The 9,738-nt window shown below is 38.8% G+C and overlaps 1 protein-coding gene across 2 annotated transcripts; it reads left to right on the forward strand.

Annotated features, from left to right (window-relative positions):
• The first annotated feature begins 20 nt into the window (after positions 1 to 20).
• LOC117304961 (meiosis 1 arrest protein-like) lies at positions 21 to 9,649 on the forward strand. 2 transcript variants are annotated; one of them, XM_033789619.1, is made up of 12 exons: positions 21 to 121; positions 694 to 851; positions 1,425 to 1,604; positions 2,631 to 2,744; positions 3,184 to 3,370; positions 4,334 to 4,423; positions 5,301 to 5,386; positions 5,951 to 6,088; positions 6,813 to 6,926; positions 7,319 to 7,540; positions 8,131 to 8,259; positions 8,859 to 9,649. In XM_033789619.1, exons 1-12 carry the CDS (start codon positions 76 to 78, stop codon positions 9,006 to 9,008), a joined length of 1,614 nt encoding a protein of 537 aa, XP_033645510.1. In that variant the 5' UTR covers positions 21 to 75; the 3' UTR covers positions 9,009 to 9,649. The 2 variants fall into 2 exon arrangements, with proteins under 2 accessions (XP_033645510.1, XP_033645511.1); XM_033789620.1 differs by having other exon boundaries at positions 8,131 to 8,242; positions 8,859 to 9,018.
• Positions 9,650 to 9,738: the final 89 nt, after the last annotated feature.

Genomic DNA, 9,738 nt, shown 5'->3' on the forward strand with positions numbered 1-9,738 from the left:
GAAGTAGGAGGTGTGGATATGTGAAAGTGCCTAATTTTCGAGTTTTGTTTACTACTTTCCAAAGGGAAAATCTTCATGATGGAAAAGCAACAAACACGAGCAGTGTTTGCACGTCAACCAGGTAAACAGTTTGTTGGATTTGACACTCTTTTTACTCTAAAAAGGAGCTTTTTAAAAGTTTAACTACAAGAGGGCATGCCATGATGATGCCAGTGATGTTGCATGCAATGATGTCCTCTATGCAATACTGTCCGGGGGGGGAGGAAGGGGCTGCACAACTGTGTTCATGACTTTTGAGACACTATGGGGAGCCATCAAAATGATCAAAGCTATAATTTATTAGTATCTTGTGTGTGGATTTTTTCTGCAATCTCATTTTGGAGGGCAAATTCGGGGTTTTGAGCTGGAGCTCGCAAAGTCCCCCGCCCTCCACGCCACGGAGAGGCCAACTTGTTGTAATGGTGTAATAAACTGTAAGTGGTAAAAGCTAAGTAAGCTAAGATATTTAGGATGACTAAAACTCTTATTAATAAAAACAAGAAAAGGAAAGGTGTCTTTCGTGTCTTTACAATTGCATTTTGTTTAAGACTACAAATTACAATGTATTTCCTACATTTTCTGCCATCTTTTTACTAAAAAAAAACATCAGCATTTTTCTTTAACATTGACTTTGGTCTTATTTTTCACTGGTAGCCCGCATCCTCCTGGTTGATTTCTCACCACCGTTCTCATCCGATACGAGGCACATCCTTCACAAGACACTGGAAGAACTCTTTGCGCTAGTTTGCAGCATGTCTGGGCCTTCTAGAGTTCCCTTCTTTGGGTTGTATGCACTCAGCTCACATGCAGAGGTGACAATAGACCTTTATCACGGTGGTGCGATCTTGATTTTACTCCATTGTAACCAAACTGAGGCTGGATGAAATAACAGTCTGGTGCCATGTTTGCGCAATGAATGTTAGCATTCATTACTGTTATTGGAAACAGAGAACAAGACCAAGATGGTGACAGCATGATAAAGGTCTATATCAGAGCTGCAAACTCTCCACGAGATCTGCAGAAAGTTCCCTGAAAATAAACCAATCTTTACATGTTCTGATGAACCAATTTTAAAATCTCCCCCTCAAGTTTTCAAAACTTATTGGTGGTGCTCTCTCGGTTCTTTTCTCTTTCACCATGCTCTAAGGGAATGGTAAGTCCCTATAAAACACTTGAAAAAAGAGTCTCCAGACCTTTGGCTGGCCTCCATGAATTTCAAGATGATTCAGAAAATGCTCTCCCAAGCCAAGCCCTATTTTAAGTAGAAAACTGGACTTTCAAGACTAGAATTTTTCTAGTGTTTGCTTCTCTGTTGTCTAAGATGTTCATGGCAGGCAAGATGAGACTCTCATCTTCATAATTTTCTTCTTTTTATCTTCTTTTAGAATCTTCTGCCGCTGCAAAGCGTGAAAGGAAACTTCCAAAGGTTATACAACGCCTTCCAGGAGTTGAAGTCTTTCCCAGTAGACGAGTTCATTATTCCCCCTACATCTCCAGACAATCTCGGCCAAGCTCTCAGGGAAGCCACGTCACAATTCAAGAGACAGGCTCAGACTTTAAGACAGGTTTGTAGACAGACTGGAAATAATTGGAATGAAAGACCTCTACTGCTCTAGCGTGGGTTCGAATCCCACCAGAGAGTGATTTTGTCAGTAGTTTTTTGTTCTTCACAGAACTCTAGAAAGTACTGAGTACACAGTGCTTATGTAAGGGTAACAATTCTAAACGATACTTTTTATCAACGATGCAAAAAAAAAAAAAATAAATAAATAATATTTATTAGAATGAAAGTGTTGTCTGTAATCAACAATCTGCATGGCTCGAATTTGGCATAAAATTCCAAAAGACGGCAAGACAAGAGTTATTTTACAAGACCGGAATCTTCATAGGAAAGAAGTTTCTACCGAGCTTAAAAGACAGTGGACACCTTTGGTAATTGTCAAATACCAGTCTTCTCACTTGGTGTATCTCAACATATGCATAAAATAACAAACCAGCTGTGAAAATTTGAGCTCGATTGGTCGTCGGAGTTGCGAGATAACTATGAAAGAATAAAACCCTTGTCACATTCTAAACTTGAGGTCTCGAAATCAAATTCGTGGAAAATTACTTCTTTCTCGAAAACTACATCACTTCAGAGGGAGCCGTTTCTCACAATGATTTATACTATCAACCTCTCCCCATTACTTGTTACCAAGTGAGGTTTTATGCTGATAATTATTTTGAGTAATTACCAATAGTGTCCACTGCCTTTAACATGTAGCTTATTGTTGTTTAACAAGCACCAAGACTACAGAAGATATCTCAGTAGCTGTTATAGGTTAGTATTTTTGATTCTCCAAGGGATTGTGTCAGACTCAAAGCCAACATTTGAGCATCAATTCTTCAAAAGATATTAAACAGTGACAAATTATTATTAAATTAAAAACACAAGCCCATTGGACTTGTCAGGTCATGAGCTTACTGCCCTTAAGCTAAAAAAAAAAAAAAAAAAAATATGTTTAATTACAGGGGCTAGTTTCCAAATAATTAGCATACTCAGCATGAACTAACTGCTTAGCGCATTTGTATTCTTCATTTCTGTACATCAGATGACAAGCTTTAATGCCCAGCTGGAGGTAACCATCATGACTTGTCGCTCAGCAGAAACCGTTGGTGAACAGATCAACTTGATCTTGCAGGACCTGGATCTTTCATCCCTCAGGGTATGACAAGAACATAGGGCCCAGTTTCATAAATCTGCTTAAGCAGAAAGTAGCTTACTGCCTAAACACTAGCAAAGTTTCCATCTGGGCCCACTTTAAAAAAACTGTTCAAAAACAACAAATTGATTGGTGTACAAGTCACAGCAATGGTAACTGTTTGGTGTTCTGGCTGGTAACCTAATTTCGCTAAGCAAGATTTTGTTGTGCTTAGCAAGTTTTGGGGCTTGCAGGCTTTATAAAGTTGGGCCATGATCTTTCTTAATGGTACCAATACTCATACCAGTACGAGGTTGGATAAAGTTAAACAAATTAACTGAAATAAATGCATTATTTAAAAAATAAAAATCATGCAAATTAATTTTGACAATTTACTAGAGTTTTCCCTTTAATGATAACTTTTAAATTAAATTCTGTGGCTGCATTTTTGTTTCAATTGAAGAGGATACAAGTGGTAGCCATACAGGTTTCCTCCAGCGCCATGATGGACGTAGACAGCACCCCATTGACTGATGATAGCGTCGCTTCACCCTCATTGAAATCAGAGGAGAGCAAATCCCCAGGGACTCGATCCCCAGGGAGTGACCCCCTGGCATTAGGAGCTGTGGAGACTATCTCTTTAGAACAAGGTATTTTTTTGTTAATATGTGGTAAAATTTTACATTAATGTGGACTTTTGAGATGCTAGGTGGAGGTAGACTTGTCAGGTTAATCCATTGTTCATGGCTGGCTTTGTTCTTGATAATGTGCGCAAGCTGAGAACAAGGTAAACTGCGGAAATTTATCTGGTAAATTAAAGGAACGTTACGGAATTGGTAAGAAACAAAAATCCTGAAGATCACAGACTTACAAAAAAACTTACACGGTCTATTGATGATAATAGTAGAAAACATCCCTTGAAATACTTTTGTCTGAAATTTCATATATTTGATGAGAAATAAATAATCTAATTTCGAGTTTTGAGTTTATCGCCCGGTGAGGGTTTTATTTTTGGCATTGATGCAATGCAAAATTTGTAATCCGTTTTTCACTATTCTGTCGTGACCCAGATGGTCAATCAATCTCGAACTTCTACAGGTTTGTCAGTTTATGTATACGGTGGATTACATAAAGTGCTTACACAGCAACTTTTTTGATAGCAAAACCAATTCTGTAATGTTCCTATAATCTGCAGCCACCTAGTGTGGTAGCACCTAATAAGTCTCCCTATTCCGGTTGTTTTCCCCGGTTGTCAGCTTGTGTTATTTATCCAAAGCCGATATAGCATCTTGCGTTGTTGGGTAAATGTTATACACATTAAATACATCTTTTGCCCCATAGTCACAGGAAATGTGGCAGGGATGAGAGTCATTGCTGACAAAAAAAGTCTGAAACAGTGGAGTTCTAGATCACAATAAGCTTTTGAGAACAGTATCCTCAGTGCTACAGAAGTTGATCAATGAGTACGTCTTACTTCATTTGGAGAAAAGTTCAGCATTTTTTTATTACCAAGTAGGCCTTTAAAAAGTCTGAAATCAGACAAAACTTTTGTGACAAATCTCATCCCATTGGTTCGAATCCTGGTGAGTGATGATTTTGTTTTCTTCACCTAGATGAGATCAACATTCAAGACTTCTTTCGAGGATGGCTTCATGATTTCGGAACCGACAGAGAACATCTCCACCTTAGACTACCACCAACAGGTAAGTCCTGACTGGGCTAAACTTTGGAGTAAAGTAAACTTCCAAAAGACCACAGGTCAATTGTGGCTTAAAATGCTTTCTCCGGCAAGTGAGTAACTATCCATGAAAGTAGAGGGAAAGAGAAAACTGGGCAAGAAAAAAAGAGGAAAAGGTAACAATATTCCTGTACTTTTGTACACAGAAAGTGAAGGGAAAAATCAATACCCCAAAAGAGGAAATCAGCTTAAAAGAGAAAATCTCACACGCCTAGTACCGGACCAGAGAGTATTTCATGATACCAGAATCTCAATGAGAAAGAGCTTTCTAAACAGTTTATATAAATAATATTATGTTTTTTATTTGTACAAGCATAAACAGATAAAGAGCTATCTCATTTGCCTTTGTCGAACAATACTTTTACCACTTTTATGGTCCAGTAACCCTTCCTTTCATTCTAAACATCCTTTGTCCTCGCCACTCCACTCCTATTGGTTCATAGCCACCAATATTGTTTCTGAAATAGGAACTTTGATTGGCTGTTATTTTCCCGCTTCTTTCTGGATCCTTTCCTTAATCCCTTTCCCCAATCCCTTTCCCCCTCTCTTTTTCTATAAATGGATATGTATTTGTTTGTACTTGTTTTATGCCTCTGAAGAAGGTCCGGATTGGATCGAAAGCTAAGGCCATCTACCCTATTCATTATATATATAAGTTGGAATATTTTGACACGCAACCTAGTTGTAAATACCAGACTCAAAGTCAACATTTGAACATCATTTCTGTCTGTTAAAGATCTAACACAGTGACTTTTATTCAATTAAAACAAACACAAGATTTAGGGTTGAAGAAACCTCAAATAAACTTAAAAATTTTCAAATAAAATGTGCTTCTCTTGCAGTTGTTGGAGGGGAAAGTATGACACTGAAATGTGACGTTCAGGAGAGATTCATCAACCCAGCGCTATTTCCTTTCCAAGCGCCATTTGTAAGTTTCTCAAAATTGAAAAAAACTTTTGATTTTAAACTACATTTAAACTACATTTAAAAAGTAGCATACAATTAATTGTTTTATACATATAATATTTAAAAGCTCAAATGACAAGCAAATGCGATTACTTATGGCATGGGGTCCGGGGTCCGCTGTAGGGAAGCAAATGGTTATAGACCTTTCCCAGCCTAATGAGTATGAGCACTAGGCACTGTGTCCGCCACTCGGAGCTTGCCGCTTGCCCAACCATCCTCTGTGAGCCCACAAGGCAAGGCCTCTGGTAGGAGAAGATGTTTCTCCTTCCTAGACACCCTGAAACGAGACACCGGCTTGGCCAGCGCTGAGGAACTACGCTCCTGCATGCTGGATTGGAACATCTGGAGAGAAATCACTGGGCAGAAATCACCTGGTAACAAAGTTCATGGGCTTTCCTCCCATATCTAACTTTGAACATTTCTTCAAAAAAATGTTTGTGTTAACTTGCTTTTCGGGATTTGGTTTTATTGTTAGCAGCCTTCAATAAAACTATCTGACGTTCGTTTATTTGTTTGTTTTACAAAGGATGTTCACTCCAGTGTCTTCCCTGGTAAACAGCTACACAACCAACCAGCAACTGGTAAAAACAGCTCCTCAACGGTACCCATCATTACCCTAAGTGCCGTTGAGATGGCCAAAGTGACTGGCATATGCGATTCTATAGTAAGTGAAATGTGGGTTCGAATCCCTTGGAAGCTAAACGAAAGCACCCATATAGGCTTGTTTTGTGTGACAAAGGAGCCAGTTTATTTTGTTTTCACCCTCAATTTGGTTACAGTTCTGGGATGTCAGAATAGGAAAAAAACCTATGAGCGCAAAGCATGAAAAATTGCAAGCTCGAAAGCTTGCGGGTACGAAGTCTGCTTGCCCTATATTTATCTTTGGTTTTTAAAGGAACACATTGCCTTGGATCAGACGAGTTGGTCTATAAAAAGCATCTGTAACCGTTTTTTATAAAATGCATATGGTTGGAAAGATGTTTTAAAAGTAGAATACAATGATCCACACAAGTTTGCCTCAAAATTTATGGGAGTAAAAAATTTTACTCCCATAAATGGCCGACCGTGTTAGTCGACGAGGTAAAAGGGAAACATCTTTCTACCCACATGCATTTTATAACAAACGGTTATAAACGCTTTTTATAGACCAACTCGACCGATCCAAGGCAACGTGTTCCTTTAAGCCCTACTCTGCAATCTTGGGTTTTCCATATGATTTTATCTTCATTTTCTTGTGAATTTGATCCAAGTTGAAAATATTAATGAAAAAATCAAACAAGTGATTAAACAAAAAAATCACAATCCCTGAATAATGAATTGGTGGAGGATGGATTAGAACCAGTAAAAAAAAAAAAAAAAAAAAACTTTCTTGAAAAAAATATTTGCAGGTTTTTGGAACTCCACTCCTGGTTAGGCCGACATCGTGTTGGAAGCTGGATTGGGACGAACTGGAATCGAACCAGCAGCATTTCCAAGCTTTGTGTCATGTGCTCCATGAAAAGGTAAGGCCGGATCCGAATTGGCGGCTACGGCTATGGCACGGCCGGATCTCCGCGTCATCATGCATTGAAGTATAGGACGCCCTTAGCAACACCCCTGGCAACGGTCGTAGCCGCAGCCGTATTATGTTTCATAATATTGAGATTGGGTAGGGTGATAGTGTAAATATTTGATTTTGAACAAATTTGAGAAAAAGACAAATCTTGTTGTGTTAAAGGATTAGTAAGTGCTCGAAAATTCTCCCTTAAAAAAAAGTGCAGTGTTTCGGATTTGTTGTCCGACATCAGGGCTTTTGTAAAGCGGTGTGATAGCATGGGGGTTAACTAATATCATGTAGCAAGCTGATATAGAAGATTGTAAACAATAGTGCCTCTTTTATTCACGTTTACCGCAGAATGTAGCACTGATCGCAAGGCTAGATCACGAACAATCGAACGTCTCAAGCTACCAAGCCCCAAGACCCTTCGGTCACTTCCTCCTCCTACCCTCTCCAACCCTCTCCCTACTACTCAAGCCAATAGCTGGGAGGGAATTGATGCTCCCAACGGACTGCACCCGTCGAGAGGGACCTCCGATCTCTGACTACGTCCAGAACGTTACTGCTCATCTGACCAAGGTATGGGGGGGCATGGTTGGCTTGGGCGTAAAGCGCTCGCCTCTCACCAAGGTGACCCTGGTTCGATACCCGGCCAGGGCCATAATTGTGACTTGAGTTGTGCATTGGTTCTCTGCTGTGTCACAAGGGTTTTCCAGACCATCCGAAATAAGAGACCGGACTGTTTTTAAAATGGGATTTTAAAGGCGTTCACTCATTTTTTTTATAACTCAATATGGGAAAGCTCAAATTAAGGAGTTTCCAAGTTTGGCCACAAGAACTCTGAAAGTATGCAACAAGTAGACAACATTTTGTAACCGGTACTAATTTTGCTTAAAATAGAAACTTGCTAAGCAGTGTCTTTCCACTTCATGAAATTACCCTGGTTTTGTTAGATAATACGTTTTAATACAATTTGGTTTTTACTCATACACCGACCTAAGCATGGTCAGTGTTGTGAGTTCGAATCTCACCCGAGTGATTTGCCTCTGGCTTTTTTCCAAGGAACTCAAGAAAGAACTGAGTATACAGTGCTCAATACACAATTTGAGTTGAAGTTCTGAATAGACTTTGCGGTCTCGATGGTAAATTTAAATTTGTTCGTCTTGCAGCTCAATACATCTGATCTCTTCAACCCACTCATGTTCAAGTCGCATCTTCATAAGAGCATTATGGGAACACTTATCAGAAGCACGAGTAACGCACGACAGCTCAAACGAAAAGGTCCTGAAACAAGCGCCGTAAGTATTTAAAGCCATTGGACCCTTTCGGTATTGTCCAAGGCCCACACTTCGTGTATCACAACTTATATTTAAAGTAACAAACCTGTGGAAATTTAAGCTCAATCGGTCATCGGAGTTGGGAGTAAATAACTTGAAAACCCAACCTTGATCCGCACGTTTCACCGTGTCATGACATGTGTTTAAAATAAATCCGTAATTCTCGATATCGAGAATTTATATTATTTTTTTCACTATTTTCTCAAAAAGTAAAGCATTTCATGGAATAATATTTCAAGAGAAGTCTTTCACCACTACCTTCTGTAAACCCTGTATTAGTTATTTGTAAATCTGTGAACTTTTATTTATTTTTCCTGTACCGAAAGGGTCCAATGGCTTTAAAAAAAGAAAAATCTACTCACTCAGAATCAGGACAACTTGTCAGATAATCTTTTTTTTCAGGCTTTCTAAAAAGAAAAATTCATATCACTTTTCACAGGTTAGTTAAATTTTTCACAATACAAAGTTGAGAATTGAAAGTCATCTTTGTTAAATCAAGACCAAATTCGTAGAAAAACTGCAGGATAATTATTATTATTTTTTTTTTTTGTATTTTGTAGCAAAGAACGCAAGCTACGAGAGGTCGTCCATCTGGCCAATATTCAAGCACTCGGGGGGCCTCATCACGCGGCAGACCCCCTAGCACACAGAGATACCACCAACCACTTCAAATGGAAGGGAATCCTTACTACGACCACCACACGGAGTAGAAGGTTAAAGTTTCAGGAAACTGGGTGTTCCAGCTTAGAAAAACTCCCTAAGTTGGCGAAGATTTATTGCATCATCATCAAGTGGTTTGATCAGTGAGAACTTTTCAGGAAACTGGGTGGTCCAGTTTGGAAACAACTCCCTATGTTAGCAAAGATTCAATGCGCTAATACTTTGCCTTTAAGGATGACAGGAAAAGTTGAACAAAACGACTACATGGCAAAAGATTCAAACCTGCATTTTTTTATTAGATTTTAAATTATTTGTTGTTAACATTGAAGAAGAAAAGAAAGAAGGACAAAAATAGAGAATTTAATTAACGTACTATTAGGTTTAAGAGGACATGTATAAAAACTAACAAATCACAGAATCATTATTTACATACGAAGCTGCTGATATCTAACAGCAACAGACAGAAGAACAACTTTCAAAACGAGTAAAATTTGTAAATGCGAGCCGTCCACAAAAGATATGTCACTGATGCTTAAGTTTTGGTTGTTATAAACAGTTCAACGATTCATGTTACATGTTTCGGTGTCCGAGTGTTAGTTGTATACCTTTTTAAATCATTATTCATAAATACCTCAGACAGTTTCGCTATTCCTATTGGTGGAGAGCGCGTCACATGGGTGCGTATAAACCTTTGTTTATGACCGGTAAAAAGTGTTAATTCATGGGCGTGACACGCGACCTTGCACCTGTTCTTAAGAACAATAAGACAATTTCTTCATT

The sequence above is a fragment of the Asterias rubens genome, chromosome 22 (assembly GCF_902459465.1).
Source record: "Asterias rubens chromosome 22, eAstRub1.3, whole genome shotgun sequence".
NCBI classification, from domain to species: domain Eukaryota; kingdom Metazoa; phylum Echinodermata; class Asteroidea; order Forcipulatida; family Asteriidae; genus Asterias; species Asterias rubens.

What these genes read in the sequence shown, in the direction of transcription:
- LOC117304961 (XM_033789619.1), top strand. Translation starts at nt 76, where the DNA reads ATGATGGAAAAGCAACAAACACGAGCAGTGTTTGCACGTCAACCAG. An exon ending in CCTTAGACTACCACCAACAG is followed by an intron (nt 4,424 to 5,300) that starts GTAAGTCCTGAC and finishes CTTCTCTTGCAG; the next exon opens with TTGTTGGAGGGGAAAGTATG. An exon ending in TTCCTTTCCAAGCGCCATTT is followed by an intron (nt 5,387 to 5,950) that starts GTAAGTTTCTCA and finishes TGTTTTACAAAG; the next exon opens with GATGTTCACTCCAGTGTCTT.